The sequence below is a fragment of the Drosophila pseudoobscura genome, chromosome 2, assembly GCF_009870125.1.
Source record: "Drosophila pseudoobscura strain MV-25-SWS-2005 chromosome 2, UCI_Dpse_MV25, whole genome shotgun sequence".
Classification (NCBI taxonomy): Eukaryota; Metazoa; Arthropoda; class Insecta; order Diptera; family Drosophilidae; genus Drosophila; species Drosophila pseudoobscura.
The window spans coordinates 18,764,584-18,782,168 of record NC_046679.1 but is presented as its reverse complement, the minus strand read 5'-3'; the positions used below and the strand labels follow the sequence as shown (position 1 = coordinate 18,782,168).

The following is a 17,585-nucleotide window of genomic DNA, read 5'->3' as shown; positions in this document are numbered from 1 at the left end:
ATATTAATTCTTACAAGCAATTTTGGCTGTTTTAACCATTGTGAACAACAAAGGTATATAAAGTATATATATGCCTTAGTCAGCGTGGCACCGCAGCGGGACCTCTATTGCTCACAATGGTTACTTTGTAGTATTGCACGGTATGTAGAGTGGTTTTACTGAAAACTTAGAAATCGATAAGCAAGAAACCGAAGTCTACTGTGACCTTTCATCTTGATTTATTAATATATTCGCAAAGTCGATCCACCCCCTACGACCGATATTCGTTACTTTGGAAGAAACGGTCATATTTCATTATTTAAATAATAGGCAACCAAATAATATACAAATCTTTATTACTGTTTACAAAACGTATTTAAAAATTGCAATATTTATAACTATTTTGAGACTATATATTTTGTTTACTATTTTATCGTGCTAAGTATACGATTTAGGTCGAAATTAGGTTTGTAAGGTGTCGTCTAAGTCTTCTTCCCTTACTACTGACTGAGCTGCTGCCCGTTTTAGAACTTTTGTTACAACTTCGCTTAATGAATCTTTAGCTCCCGATTCTAAGACTTCTGATATTCTGGAATACGTTGAGTCGTCGGTCCTTAGTCTTAAAATGGAAATAAGGGCTAATTCTGAATTGGATTTCACGTAGCCATTCTTTTCTTTCGTGCCATTTACCAACATAGGAACCAAATATTTTAAAACGTCTGCCCCAATTTGTTCTGCTGTTAAATTCTTTGAAAGATGTGTACAACTTTTAGCAACCAATTGTTTCACGTCATTACTAGAATGATTCATTGCTCTAGCTAGTGCTACTATAATGGTAGTAGGAAGCTCACTTTTATTAAGAAGAGTGTGCTCCAAAAGATAGGTGGCAGCTCTAATAGCATTACTAGCAATTGGCACTTTTTCTGATACAATATTACACAATATATTCTTCTTTATTTTTTCATTTAAGTTTGATGTGAGAACTTCATTAGGGCATTCCTTCAAAGCAACAAACAATATAACTGTGTGCCCATGTTTAATTAGCATATCGTCTGTATTGTTGTTAAGTATTGAATTATTTAATATATCGTCAATTTGTGCAGCTGGCATATACTTCAACAAAGCTCCTAAGCACCCGCAAACAGCATTTCGAGTAATATCTTCTTGATGTCCAACCATGGTTAATAAGGTGGCAAATACTTGTTTTCTTATTGACTCGGACATTTTGTCTCCAGAAGAACTCACAATATTACGAAGAGCATACAACATTGTTTCCCTGACAGCAGAATCATCGGTATTTTTTATTCCATTGTGAATTTCGTTAAATAAAGGATCTGCTCTAGAGTGGATTGCCACTAGCTCCGATAGGGCTTTACCAGCTTTCATCCTAACGTTTCTGTTTTGATCATGCAATGCTTTAAGGAAAGTGGTCTGAAGCTGGGGTAAAAACTGTTTTAATATAACACCGACTTTGTTAAGCAAAATGGCTAATGTTTCTAAAACGGCAGCTTTGACCGCTGCATTAAACCGATCCCCCAGTATTCGAATCAATGGACCGGTTATATGTACTACAGATGGTTGTAGGGATTGTGCACTAGTGAGATAAATAACTTCACCCAGCCCTTGAGCAGCATTTTCCTTTTCTTCTGGTAAGCCATTTAAAATTGCTTCTCGAAAAACAGGCAGCAATGGAGTTATGCCTTTGGGTAAACAAAATCCTGGTAGCTCAGGCTCTTTTAATTCACTCGCAGCAAACCGAACTGCTTGGCGAACATCAGATACGTGAGCTATTTGTTGTGCCGAATTTAGTCCCTTAATTACAGCATTTAAAGCTTCCCATGATTTTTTTAAGATGTCTTTATCGTGATCAGCCATTAGCCCAAGTAGGCAACGTAAGAGTTGGGGAATGTATTGTGAGTAGTCACCTGGTGAGTGAATGCAAAATGCAGAAAGCAAACTTGCCGAGGACTTTCGAGTGCATAGATCATCCGAGTTTGCTGAAATTAGCAAGGTATCCATTATTGTTCTTATACCAACTTCATCAACTACTGATAATATGACAGTTTGACAATAATCTAACTCCTGTTGTTCATTTGCAGAACCATACGATTCTGATAAGGCATCTAATAATGCTGATAATATTTTTGGCAAGTATTTCGTTAGTGCATCACCAGCTACAGATACCAGAATAGATAAAGCTTTGGTATTAACTGGAGGAGAAGTTAATTGGGGAACGAGGTAAGGTAATACTACTCTTGATTTAATAGACATAACTTGTCGCAGTCCATCTAAAGTATTCTCCGCAATCAGAGGATCCGGATGGGAAAGACCTTCAAGCATGAAAGGCAATATATCATCTAGAGCTCGAGATCCTACTGTGCTATGTAAAGATTCAAATGTTTTTGCTGCTGCTTCTCGAACTTCTGGTAGAGGATCGGACAAAGCTTTACGTACTGTTGGGACTAAGCTGTTTACAAATGTAAGGACCATTTCTTTTGATGTGGATGCCATTATTTCCGATAAACCAATGCATACACCCTGCCGTTGATCCGGGTGATCAGAGTTTAATCCATTTTCAAGAATCGGTATGATTTCAGGTAGTACTCTTTCGCCAAGTTTTCTTACTAAGTCCCCTAATGTTCGAGCAGCTACTTGTCGTTTGTCATAACTAGTGCTTGCTAAACATCCTAGTAGTAAACCAAACAATGTAGGAAGAATCTCACGAAGAGTCCTCGGAGTATTCGTTACAACTATTTTCCACACATGTAACGCAGCTTGCCGAACCATTAAAGAAACATCACTACGTCCCATATAAAGTCCAGACAATACTCTATTTCGGCGCTCGTCACCCAAAAAACGAATAATAGCTGTGTGTGAATGTTCAGTTCCAAAATTGTCATCTTCGCTAGCAGTTTCAGTAGTCATTTTTCCAGATACGCCAGATATGCGATACAGTAAATCGCCTAGCAATTGAACTGAGCTATATCTTATTCGCCAGTTATCATCAAATAGTCCCTTTTCAAGCTCGGGGAGAAGAAGCGCCACAGCTGTTTCTGCATACAAATTGACAATTCGCTGACCTGCTTTTAAAGCTGTCTCACGCACATATTCACTCTCATCAGCTAACGCTTTTAGGATTGGATTGATTATTTGTCCGATATAGGGTGTAAATTCCTCAGGAAACGCGCCAGGCATATATATAAACATCATTATATAGCCATCTTTTACGTGTGGAGCAATATCAATTCTTTCTGCAGTAGAAATTATTTCGGGCATAAGTTTATGCATCTTTTCGACTCCAAGCCCACCAACTACTTCAGAGAGTCCTTGTGCTGCACCACTACGATCCACACTACTTGACTCTGATGTTAAAGTTTGCATTAACCATGGCAATAAATTTTCAAATGAGGTTTCGCCCATCCCCTTAACCATAGCCCCAAGAGCTCGAGCAGATACAGCTCTCACTTCCGGAACTGGATCCAACAAAGATGACTTCAAGCCAGGAATTATACTTGGTAGGTATGGGGCCAAATCTTTCTGATCTGTAAGCGAATACATATTTCCAATTATTTGTGCTGCCATTTTTCTTGTTTCTGTGGATCGGTCCATAAAAGCTCTTTGAACCACAGGCATAATAAGTGCTAATGAGGGGGCGTCAATGAAATGCACAAATTTTGTCTTTAGTAAGCATTGTAAGCATGCTGATGTATTATTAGACGGGTCCTCCAAGGCTTTCAATAAAATAGGAACAATTTCTTGAATTTCCGGATTTTTAATAACCGATCCTATTACTTTAAGAGCTTCCGCACCGGACTCTTGTACTTTTGTGTGGGAATCACCGAGCACTTCTATTAACTTCGGGACTATACTAGGTAGGCAAGATGAAAGCTGTTTTGGAGCACAAAATGCCATTGCACCCAACAACTCTACAGAGGCTGTCTTTGTTCTCCAGGAATCTTCGTCAAGAGCATCTAAAAGTGATGGCAGTACTAGTTTAACGCCATGAGCTGAAAGCTTTCCCATCACTACTTTAGCAGTGTCATCCGCCGCTTGTCTGACGTATTGGGATGAGTCGCCAAAGCATTGCAACAAATGTGGTAGAACATGGACAATATATGGTTCAAACAAGCGACCAAGTGTGGTACATAATACTTCAAAAGCAAACAAAGCTCCTTCTCGGGATCTGTAATTTTTTTTTTCTTGAATATAAGCTGTTAGTTTAGACATTATATCTAGTTGCTTCAGCGATAAAATTCCAAGTCCTTTCACAATACCTGCGATACCATACGCTGCACCACGTCTCTCACCATATTTATCTGACTTTGCTAGTGAATGTAGAAGTTTTTTAATCATAATTGGAGCTTCATCTCTTACGGAAGGAATTAGATGAGGTAAGCAATTTGATACCGCTTCTTGTACTTGTTGAGACGGAGTAGACAGTGCAGTTAGCAACCGTTTAACAATTGGATCAATTCGTTTATCATCCTTTTCTAAATGTCTAGCTAGAGATCCCATTAAAATTACGACAGCTTGACGAATGTTATCATAACTCTGGGATTTCGGTGCTTTATCAAGAAATTCTTCAAATACAGGTAATAAGCTTACAATTGTTTCTTTACCATGTATGTCAACGATCTTTAATGCAGCTGCTAACATTTCCTTATGCACGATATCCTCACGATCTCCAAGACCCTGGGATACCATAAAATGCATAATGAAATTAATATCTTCAACAGATAAGTATGGGGCCATTTGGGAAAATGCAAACGCAACACCTCTTCGTGCTTTCCATTGGTCTGTTGCTGGCTCGATTTCACGGTCAAATTGATCCACTACAGGAGGTATAAGTGAAAGCTTTTCATTGTAAATGTCTAATAATTTCTTTATTCCACTTTGAACTAACGTTTCGTCAGTCTTTATAAGTGGAATTAGTGACTCTGCAGCTGCCTTTTGGATACATAGTTCATAGTGTGTGATATTAAATATTATTTCACTAAACTCTGGGAGAGGTAGATTAGCCATATTCCAGACAATTTCGGCCAGATCTCTATTTTCACCAGCAACATCGAATTTGGCTATCCAAAGCCTGACAATAACTTCTTTTTGAAGGTCATTGTGAACTTTTAAATGATTAACAATGGCTTCTATCATTATTTTTAATGCACGCAATGCAATGTTTCTTACAGAGTCTATATTACATTGCAATGCTTCTAAAAATACCATAATTATATGGTTATCCGGGCTAGCAGCTCCGGTGGAAGATTTCGCAACTTCTAAAATTGCCCAGGCCGTTTGGGCTTGATTTTTATTATTTTCAAATATATTTAATAATGTTTCAAACATACCCAGCCTAGGCAAAAACTTTGGTTCACAATCTGAAGTTTCATCTCGAACTTGCGCGTGAATACCGATCATTTGTATGCCTATAGAGATGAGTTTGTTATTTGAGTCGCATTTTAAAAATAATAATGCTCGTCGAAGAAATTCAAAGGCATATGAAAATGATGAAGAGTCCAAATGTTTTGAATTGGTATGGTCTTCCAGAGTAGACATAATTTCTTCGATTGCTTTGTGTAAATCTATAGAATTATATTCATCTTTTAAATTACACGAAGGTTTTTGAAGTTTAACTGTCGCGATCGCAATATCCCGGGCAAGTTTTGGGTGATTTTTGAAACAAATGGCGTGCAAGGATATATAAAGTTCAGTCAGAGCTTCTGCGCTAAGTGGGCTTCCCGTGGCTTTTAAGATATCATTTAAAAATGTGTAAAAATATAAAGAAACATATTTTCCATTTCCACAAATTGAAGCTTTAAGTAAGCATATTTTGCAAAGCAGTCTTTCATTCAAATTTTTAACTCGTAACTTGATACGTAGCTCTTTTTCTGTTTGATTTTTAATTTGTTCCTCTTGCTTTTGGGTAAGCTTAGTCGTCTTTGATTTGCCCTCTTTTTGTCGTTTTTCATCAATTTCGCGACGAAGCTCAATCTCTTCTAACTGTTCTTTATAGCTGTAAACTTTATTCTCTCGTTTGACACGAGTTGTAGCATATTGTGAGTCTACATGTGGGATTACAGTTTTATCATACAATTCACCATCTGGTGTCATATATGTTAAGAATTCCTCATTAGTTATACTATAATTGTCCGAATCAAGAAGATACTTTTTAAAATGAAATATAATGATGGGAACAATAAGGTCGGGACTAAGGCGCACCAATGTTGATATGGTATTTTCGTAAGACGCACAAACTATAAAATTCTCGATATATTCAACAACAATATTATTTTTCTTACATGAAATTAAATTTTCTGGTTTGAGCTGAAAATTATTTAATATGGTGGTTTCCCAAAAAAAAGGATTATTGATTACGATAGCCGGATGGTGGGAAATAAGAAGTAGTTGCATGGCAACCTCGACAGAGTCTTCATAACTAATATTCTGTAAGTCAGTCAAAACTTGTAATGTGTCTACGTATGCTTGCGTTGGGATTCCAAACTGGTCAATACAATTCTCGCCTTCATTTTGAATGTTCACCGTATTAATGCGTTTACTAAACTCATTGAGCGCTAATTTAACAAAGTCGACACCTTTAGGGGCTCTAATAATTTTCATTACCTGAATTTTTGTAAAATTTCGCACCTTAAGTGAATTGCTACACAAGTTATGAACTAACGTCCGGATTAATGGGCCAAACTGATATTTAATTTTTTCTGAATATGATAAAATCAGCGTTCTTGCCATTAATGAAATATGACACAGCGTCTCAGTTGGTGCTGTTGCAATAAACTTTTCATTGTAGAAATACTGTTTGTTCATATCAAACACCGTTGTCCAAAAGTGGCTGTAGTTCTCGGTTGGCTTCTCTAATATCAGAAGAATACAGGCAATGCAGGCTGCTTCTGATGCGTGACACAATTGGGAAGCATTAACTAAGGCTTTGGTATACAAAGAGATTAGATCTGGTACAATGGAACTATGATTGTTAGCCGTTGTATTTTGTATAGATAGAAGAAGCCATTCCAGATAACTTTGCCTTATGATTTGATTTGTGTTCTTTTGATGAATTCCAGTTTTAAAGATATTAATAATAACACTGGGAAGCTCATTTCGTAGCTTTTGAGTCCATAAGGCAAACATGTCTAAAGTACAGCAAATAACTTTTTCCTGTGTCTCACATTCCAAAGCCTTCCAAAACAAGTTCACTGCCTCATCTAAAACGGTTAAACTTTGGTCCTGGCTTATGTTGTTAAAACTTAAAAAGCCCGCGCCCTGAAATAAAGAATACAAATATATATATTTAAGTATTATAGTAGTATATCGTAGTATGGGTATTTATGAATAGAAAAAACACAACACAACACAAACACAAAAACGACACACAAATTTTAAGGAAACAAAAATGTTGATCGGGTGAACAGAGGGTGTTCATGGCACGAAGATATGTGGTACATTTGTATCAGGGGTATTCCTGATTTAGTTGATCTTAATAATGGGTACACATATAACATAACAAAACAATATTTTAAACTTAATATTAGTTCTCAATTATTCCTTAAGTATTCGTGTTCAATAAAAATAAACTTGATTATATTATAGGATAATGTTATAATAGAAAATAGATCCATTTACACTTCAAGAATTGTTATGAAAGAAGTTTGTTAACTGATTTTTATATATTTTTTTTGTTCCTAAATAGGATTTAATATTAAATATCCGATGAATCCGCTTTTATTTGAGCGTATTTATAAGCGTCTGGCAGGTGTCTCATAACCCAACTTTTGGACGCCCTCCCATAATTATTGATTATTTGTAAATAAAAGCTAATTTCGTGTCGTAAATCTCCCAACAAGTTTTCGATTGGATTTAAGTCGGAAAATTGAATAAGCCACATTAAAACGTCAATTGTTTGGTCCTCAAAAAATTTGGTCTAATGCTTTGACTGGTGATTGACGCCGATACAGTGGATAGCCGCTATAGATCTCCAAGTGGTATGCATAGCCAAAATAATGGCACAAGACAAATAGCTTGATACCCCACTTGTGTGGCTTATTGGGCATATACTGGCGCAATTGGTGCTTAATTTTTGTGTTGCACATTTGTTCGTCCACTCAAAGGCGGGCTTGCTTTGGCACGGAGTCAAACCTTTGATTGAGACAGTCGACAAATCTGCGCGTGAGGAACAGTGGATCATAGCCTGGTTACCCCTTTTTGATCCGCTCACTTTCATCACTCAGTGAGAAGTACTGCTTAATTGCCTCGAATTTGCTTCGGGACATGGAGGTTTGTATAGGTCCAAACGCGTTTTTTCCGCAGTAGTTTTTTAGATTCGGGTAGCGATAAATGGACATATTTATCAAAATACCGATTTAATGGTGGATATCATCAGTGTTCACTTTTAACTTATTTGCTATATTGTCGGTTAAAGCTGCACGCTGCACGATCATATTCAAGATTTCTGAATCGAATTAATGGAGTCATGATTATTTCAGCTGGCAGCGAAGAGTCTCTTCGAAAGGCTATGTCGTTGACATTCAACAGCATACATTGCTTTCGCCATATAATTTTAGTCGGCTCCTTTGTTACTGCAAAGAAGATTTAAGAAAAGCACGCGTCTGGTCTTTTTTTGATTTTGATGTCCCGTTTGTTTTTCTTTCGTCTTCTTTCAATCAGTACTTTCATACAATTGGTATATTTTAATTATGGTAAAGGAAAGACAGCGAAGTAGTTGGCCAAGATGTTTAATATTAAGCTGAGAACAGTTTATAATATTATTAAACGAACGGATAAAGAAAATAGTCTAGAATTGCAGACCTTTACCGGCAGACCAAAGAAGTTTTCTCGGCGGGATTGTTCGAAAATCTTGAAAACTGTGGAAAATAAGCCACAAACAAGCCTCAGAGAGTTGGTCAATGATATAAAAATTAATCTAAACAAGACCGTTTTCCCCGAGACGGTGCGAAAAGTTTTAAATGTCCACAGATACTCATCACACGTGGCAAGGAAGAAGCCTTTGCTGACCGGTGCTAATATTGAGAAACGCTTAAACTTTGATATATTCAATGTTGACAAGCCTCTCGAGTACTGGAACGACGTGATTTTTTGTGACTAACCAAGATCATGCTGTATTATAATGATGGGCCTGGTAAAGTTTGGCGTAAGCCGAATACAGCCCTCCAGTCAAAGAACATTGTGCCCACTGTTAAATTTGGCAACCTTTCAGTGATGGTTTCGGGCTGTATTTCTTCCAAAGGTGTTGGAGAGCTTCGCATTTTCACGGAAATTATGACCAAAGAGTTTTATTTGGACATTTTAAAGAAGGAATGGACAAAAAGTGAGTAGAATTTTCACTTCGTTGATCCACAAAACACCAGCAAACTAAAATACAAGCTGTACCAGGACAATGATTCAAAGCACAAATCTTTCCTTTGCCGCACTTGGCTGCTTTATAATTGCAGCAATGGACATTTCAGCAGGATAATGCGCCAATTCATGTTTCCCGGGTCTCAATGGGTTATTTTGAGACCCACAATACACTGTTGATGAATGAGTCTGTGTGGATCTGTGGGGCTTCCTTGCAGCGATCGTTGCTGAATGGGACAATAGTAAAATATAAACTCTTCAAAACTTGTCAGGTTCAATGCCCCATAGGCTGCAGAAGCTTCAGGAGTATATGGTCAACTCCAATAATTACTAATAGTTACTTTCCTTAAAACTTTTTCCCTGGAACTGTTTTTCCCACAGAAAATTAGTTATAGCCAAAATGGTATAGCCATTTTCTATGTTAAAAATATATAATTATTTTTGTTTGCTATTAAAAAAATGTAAGTTTTCCTAAGTTTTCTTCCCTAAGCTGAGGTTTTTTATGAAATCACTCAAGACACCTTTTTACCAATTTTTTGTTATTATTTTAATTATTGATGGACCTACTTCCTTCAATGATTTTATTGTCGATTGTGCGTTCTTTAAAAGGACCAACCACAACCCAAAATTGCTTTCTTATAATTATAAGAGTAGGAAAAGATATATTTACCTGTATTAAATTGAGCCTGTATTCGACTACATTTATTTTTCCATCAGCGCCGTTTAACACAGAAAAAATTTCTTCCAATAATTCTTTAATAATAATGGCATCAGAGCATTTTTGCGAAAGAAGTTTCAACGATTCAAGCGATTCGCGTCGTGTATTGTCACCCTTGCTGTATAAGTTCTTAATTAAAACTTTTCCTATTTCGCAAGCGTACCGACTACAATCAATATTAACCATGTCAAAAATTAATCCAATACTTTCTAGAGTATTTTCAGGGCTTCGCAATATAGACCTTTTTAAGGGAGGATATATATGAAAATCAAATTCGGATTCAGCAAGTGATTCCAACAATGGACGACAAGCCAGAATGAACGACTTGTCGGGTTTGTATTTGCATGAAATCATGCTTTTGACAAAATATTCAACAATTTTTTCTGTATGTGATCTCAATATAATGGATTTGCTACTCTTAGCTTCAAATTTGATCATAACCATTATCATAATGGTCGCATTTGTATTTAACTCCATTTGAAATATTGTGGCCAGAGTTTCATCATAAGTAGTGCTACTATCCGACCATAAATCAAATATTATTTTCGTTGATGCATCGACAAAGCGTTGATGTGGCCCCAATAAAGTCATTTGATATAGCAATGTTTGATAATCAATCAATCTTGCTTTTTCGGTTTTATAAATATTTGATTGGCGATTTGCAAGCTTTAATATTACAGCAATCCATCCCAATGCGACAACAGCCGGCTTACAAGATTTTTGTGGGGAAACCGCGTTAAATTCCTTAAACAAAAGTGTTTTGAAGACATTTAACATATGTTCTACTGTCAAATCATGATGAATAGTGACAAGATCAGCCACGAGGCTCCGAACGATGAGTTGTGATTGCAGATCCTTGTACTTGTTTATTGTTGTAGCAATCACTTTACATATCCCTCGAATTATCGTTGAATTAATCCCTAAAAAAATAAAAATAAAGTTAACAATGTTGTTTGATAACAATATCTAAAAACCAAATATTTCCCAGAACCAAACATACATACATACATACGAAAAAAAGTCTCATTTATGGACATATGTATTGAATGAGACAAAAAAGACCCGATAAAATATGTTTTCGCTCAACTGGCTCTTCGCTCAAGCTAAGACCGTTTTTACACTTCTCTTTTGTTAATGTTTTTCACTCAGCATCCACTTTCACAAGAAACCGAATATACCCCTACATTCCTCGAGTACCGGGTAACAAAAAATAGCATTTTGAATAGGACGGTCCGAAAGGTTTCTGACCGTTTATCCGCAATTTCAATTTTCAAAATAAATCCGTTCTGTGATCATTTTTTTCTTTTTCCAGACAACTAGATGACAGCAGACCAGAACTTTACAGTTGCAAATGATTGGAAAGAGTCCATATAAACAGCGTCCATCTAGGTTTTGATTTGTGGAGAAGTATTACCGGACAGCCAGACAGGGCTGATCAAGAATATATATACTTTATGGGGTCGGAAACGATCCCTTCTGGACGTTACACACATCCACTTTTACCACAAATCTAATATACCCCAATACTCATTTTGAGTATCGGGTATATTCAGCACAGGAGATAATCGTATGTACACACCCATCACGATTGAAGACAATTGCCTTATTCGATTTTGGAGCGTCGGTTAGAGTAAAAACAGCCAAACAAAATGCTCGGTTGAGGGCATTTTCACAGTGACTATTACACATCGTAGACTCACGGAAAGTATAGATTTCTTTATCATACCAGACTTAACCCAAGAGGTTTACTTGGGAATTGATTTTTTTAGAAAATTTAAACTTGAGTCAGATGTAGGTCCCATGGAGGATGAAGAAAGCTCACCCAAGTTACACAAACATTCTAGTAGAGAGCAGAAAATAATGCAAGGTGTTATTGAAATTTTTCCTTCGTACGAATGAGAAGGGTTAGGCCGAAACAGCATTATTTCGATTAGGCGCGATTAGCATTAGGCGATTAAACAAACAAAGACACTGGCCTTTGCTGAGGTAGATAACATGTGTAGGCTCTCGCGAAATCAATAAATACACGAGGAAGGATGCTTACCCCTTACCACATATTGACGGGATCTTAAGCCGCTTACCTCCGCGCGGTATATAACTAATATGATATGAAACATGCTTTCTGGCAAATACCATTGGACGAGCCATCACGACCGTATACTGCGTTTACCGTTCCTAATCGTCCGCTGTACCAATATAAGGTCATGCCATTTGGTCTGACAAATGCACCTCAGACCTTATGCCGCTTAATGGACACTGCCATACCCTCACGTTTACGGAATCGAGTATTTGTATATCTCGACGACTTGCTAGTTCTATCGGATGACTTTGATTCGCACTTGATTCTTTTGCAAGAAATCGCACTTTGCCTAAGAAAAGCGAATATCACCACCAACGTTCGAAAATCGAAGGTCTGCATGAGAGAGATTAAATATCTCGGTTTCATGATGGTCAGATAAATACCGATCAATTTAAGATTCAGGCAATCAACGACTTCCCAATTCCAACAACGGTGAAGCAGTTACGGCGGTTTTTCGGTTTATCCGGATGCTATCGACGTTTCGTCGAGAATTATGCCTCCGTAAGCTTTCCATTGACCGAGATGCTTGGGAAACAGAATACCTCCTTAATATGGAATGAAACCGCAACCAATGCTTTTGAAGAATTGAAACGAAGATTAACATCAGCTCCAATCCTCAGAACTCCTGATTTTTCTAAGAAATTCATCTTATTGTACGATGCTTGTTCTTTTGGCCATGGGTGCGGCTTAGCTCAGAGAATGAAGAAGGCTTCGAAATGCCAATCGGATACATGTCGGTTAAGTTATCCAAAGCGCAACGGAACTATTCCGTTACGGAACTAGAATGTATAGCAGTTATTAAGGGAATTAAGAAATTCGAACTTGACACTCTGTCAAGGAAAAATGAGTCGTCAGTCGATGAGTTTATAGACATAGGTGCGATCATCGATTTAGAGTTCGATTAATTGAGAGTTAATTGAACGCATTCAGCAGAACCAAGAAAAACTCCCAGATTTAAAAATAAACGATTGAAGATCCTGAATCTGACCACCAGTCATAAAAACTATGGGTTCCCATTCCCGGAATGGGTAAAACCGTGGAAAAACTTAAGAGATGTTGGTTCAAATCCGAGAGTATGTGAATAATTTTTCAACAGACCAAAAGTCCAAATGCACTAGTACGACCACCATTGGGAAGCCAATTCAATCAGAGAGACCGTTTAACCGACTCTACATGGATCTGTCAGGTCCGTACCCTCGTTCAAAGGCAGGGAATATTGGATTATTAATAATCGCGGATCATTGTACAAAATTCCATTTCCTCTGCCCATTGAAACGATTCACTTCGGAAAAGATTTTCGAGTACTTGAGAAATTCTATTTTCATTACGTTTGGAGTGCCGGAATCCATCTTAACGGACAATGGTTCTCAATTTCGATCAGGGTTCTTTGAAGCTTTTCTAACTCGATTTTCAATTAAACATATTTGTACCGGTTTTTATTCGGCTGAAGCGAATGCAAGCGAGCGCTTAAAGCGATCGGTTTTGGCTGCGATCCGTGTGTGGGAAAGATCACACTACCTGGGATCAACAACTGAATGAGATTAACGGTGCTATTCCATCCAGTTTACACACAACCACCGGATATTCTCCCTACTTGTCAATGATTACGAATTGCTCAGGAAACTTAACTTTCTATCAAATGATTCTAGAGTTAGTTACCCCAATGCTCTGCAGTTGGCAAGGAATGCAGCAAAAGTCAACAATGCAAAGGCTCATGCAACCAACGCAAGGGTGTACAATTTGAGGAGTGGAAACATACAATTCAACGTCGGAGATGAGGTGTACGGCCATAAATTAGCGCAGGTGTTTGTGACTGCAACAGTAACGATAAAACTAAGTCCTGTTTATTACGTTCGATAATAGAACGAGAAAGGGAAGAAAATGGGAGTAAACCACGAAAAGGATATTCAAACCCGCTAATTCACTATCCTTCTTTTCTTTTTACGATCGGTGTCGATCACTCCGGGACATAATCTGGTGGTGGAGAGTGTAGTGGCCAGGTGATTATCGAGGAAATTAGGTTTGGTGCATTCGCTGACTTCGCTGGCTGAAAACATTGCACTTGGCCTTCTTCAATTCTAGGCACAGACGTATGATATACTGCCGTCGTTTTCAAAACAAGCAATTGAAAAAAGCAGCCAGGTCAGATATTTTTGTTTGCCAAAAAAAAAATAAAAATGAAACATATTGATAACAAAAATATTTGAAAACTTGAGCACCTTAAAACGGAACGTTTTGGAGAAAAGGGTAAACCGCAAAAGTAAGTGAAAAACGCAGCGCCCGCCTGAGAGCACCAATTTTTCAATATTTCGGGTTTTCGCAATGAAAATTAAAAAAGTTGGTGTGCTATTATTTAGGAGACTAACAAATATCTTTATTTCAGAAAAAAGTCTTTAAAAAATTATATATACTAAAGTTAAACTAGGAAAAAAACATTAAATGTTCAAGAAAAAAAGTTTACATGCAGCGTGGGAATTCCCTTTAATTAAAAGTGATATCCGACTATTTTGACGCCTAGCTTCGTTGCGTATCAAGTGGGTGTATTGGGTCCAAAAAAGTATTATTGTTACTCTTTTTTGGGGGAAAAAAGGAAGCAAATACAGTTTTTAGTTCGAAATTTAATTTTTAGTCTTCGTCATGATAAAAAATCATATGGCGAAATCGAGGATGTAGTTAAATTAAGTCGATCCACCGTCCAGACCATCTTTCGCAACAATAACAACAGTTCCACGGGAAATAAGAAGAGATCAGGAAGGCCAAAGAAGCTATCGAGTCGCGACGAGAGAAGCATCCTTAAGGAAGTTAGTAAATACCCGAAAATAAGTGCAGGACTCATTATGCACCCAAGAACAATTGCCAATTTTTTGCACAAGGATGGTTTCATGAGCCAAGTTCACCTAAAGAAACCATTGATTTCTGTAAAGAATCTGATACCCACCGTCAAGCATGGAAGCGGTAGTATAATGGTTTCGGGCGCTATGGCGTCGGCAATTTGGTGTTTGTGGAAGGATATATGGATGGCTTCCAGTATAAGATATTGGAAGAAAATTTGAAAGCATCGGCGGCTACATGGAGCCGCCAGGACAACAGGACAATGATCCAAAGAAAATCATACATGTTCTGCTGGATTGATTGCGAAAATCGGATATATTGAAAAATTGGTGCTGTATGTTGACTGTTTGTTTTTCTGTTTTTCTAGACTGTTTGTACGTAGCTTGTGTGAGGGTTTATAAAGGTGAATAATTTACAAGACAAAATGTGACTGTCCCATTCTAGTGACGAGCAGAGTATGTCAAATAATAATACATACATATGGATGTATATGTACAAATAATTCTAATTGGGTGTTGGAGTGCCGGATAATATCGTTGGATAAACTCACTTTATGCACCGCTTTTACGATACGGGGAACTGTAAGGCTTTTCTTCCGTTTGTAGATTTTGGTTTTCAATATTTTTCTGCATCGATTCATCGTGTTTTATATATGTTTATGTGCTTACATAAAATTTACTTATATACATATTAACCCTGCAACACTTACCTGGATTTTTCAGAACAGCAGAAACATTTTGAAACAATTGCGGCCGCTCCTCCACGTGAACGTTTAATACCCTATTGGGCAAATCCCGCAAGGCACTAGACAACTGTAACATAAAAAAAATTTGATTTAAAAGGAAAATATGATATTTAATATAATAACCTGTGTATCCACCATTTTAGCCAAAACGTGGACCAATCTAATGATGATTTTTTAGGGCTCGTTATTGTAACAATGTATCGATACTAAATCTAATTTCGATGTTTTAACACGATAGTATAATAAATGGTCACAAGATTTTTCTCACGCAGAAAATGTAAGGGGAACGGTGGAAAAAATGACAGATTTGAAAAGCCGATTCACACTGGCAACATCCACCATCCACAATCCGTCAAAACCTGCATGTAATTTCTGTTGCTCCTCCTGGACTTCAAGCATTTTCCGAACAATCACCAGATTGTATCTCCAGATACACATACATATGTTTACTTATTCCCACCAATTACTAGTCTCTCTATTTTCTATTGCGTCTGTTGTATTTTTCAAACAACTTACAATTCGAATTACGATTTGAAATATTTCTAGGCGGAACTATTCTTCATTGCCTTTTGTTGCTTTGGTAGAGCGTCTGCCCGCAGAAAGATTGATACAGCTTTATTGTATATGTCCTGGTCGACATGAACAATCGGCTTTCACTTGCTTTTGTGTTTTACGCCTTCAACCGAAACGGTCCGCTGTAATTTTTCGGAGCTCCCGTTTTCGCAATATTTTGTCAACATCAAAATGTTGTATGTTAAGCGCAGAAGTATGTATTCAGGGCAGAAAATCCATTGTTATCTGTAGCTGAGATTATATTCCGATGTATCGATGTGGTCAATCGAGACCTAACCACTTATTTCCGTCAAAATTTTACGTTGGGTTCACAAAATGTATTGAATAACGATAAATAAAATAGTTATTGCGCTTGAAAATCGGAAAGTATTTGGGGTTGGCAAATTTGGAAAATTCAGATTTTGCTTTATCAAAAAGATGGTAATTGATACTAAGTCAAAATAATACTTAAATTACAAACATATGTTTCACATAAGTTAGAAGAGTTTCGGAACTTTTTAGGGGATGTGCTGGAAAACAACGAGGTGTCACCTCCTGTTAATGGTCAAATCGGTGAAGGTGCTTACAACTAGAACTTAGAAAAGCCAAACGCGCCTCCTGGCGTAAGCTCTGCAGCGAAATCGAGAGTAACTCAGAAGCCTCGCGCTTGCGCAGACTTCTCTCGAAGACAACACCCACCCTGGGCTACTTGAAGAACAGCGACCAATCGTGGACTACGTCCACCACTTCCCTGGTTGCGATGAAAACAGATCCAACTACTTTGCGCCTCCTTCAGACCAAAGTCGTTTTTATTCCCAAGGCAGGAAAGTCTTCGCACACTGCCCCAAAACTTTTCAGACCTATTATCCTATCGTCTTTCCTTCTGAAGACGATGGAACGGCTCCTGGGGCTGCATCTCCCGGCGAGTATTCCGCCCATTCTGATCGCCTACCTCAGCATGCCTATCGGAAGGGAAAATCCACCGAAACGGCCCTTAACTTTAAGGAATTCTCCATGGTAGCCTTTCTCAACATAGAAGGTGCCTTTAATAACATCCTTCCGACCGCCATCACGGCTGCACTGACGTACCTGGGGTTTGACTTGGGACGTCAACGCAGTGCGGAGTCCTCTCGCCCCTCCTTTGGAACGCGGCAGTGAACGAGCTGGTCCGGGAGATGGAGGCGGGTGGTTACTGGGTCAACCCGTCTAAAACGGAAGTTGTGCTTTTACTAAGAAGAACAAAGTTCCCGTACTATCTCCCCCAAAACTCTGTGGTGAAGCGCTAGCATTAAGCAATAATGCCAAGTACCCTTGGC

General features: G+C 37.9%; 1 protein-coding gene across 1 annotated transcript; it reads right to left on the bottom strand.

Moving 5' to 3' along the window:
* Window positions 1–376: 376 nt before the first annotated feature.
* l(3)80Fj (lethal (3) 80Fj) lies at window positions 377–15,994 on the bottom strand. Its single transcript, XM_033377170.1, has 4 exons — window positions 15,841–15,994; window positions 15,682–15,784; window positions 10,013–10,980; window positions 377–7,251 (listed from the first exon to the last, which is right to left on the bottom strand). The coding sequence occupies exons 1-4, from the start codon at window positions 15,853–15,855 to the stop codon at window positions 442–444; spliced, it is 7,896 nt and encodes a 2,631-aa protein (XP_033233061.1). The 5' UTR covers window positions 15,856–15,994; the 3' UTR covers window positions 377–441.
* Window positions 15,995–17,585: the final 1,591 nt, after the last annotated feature.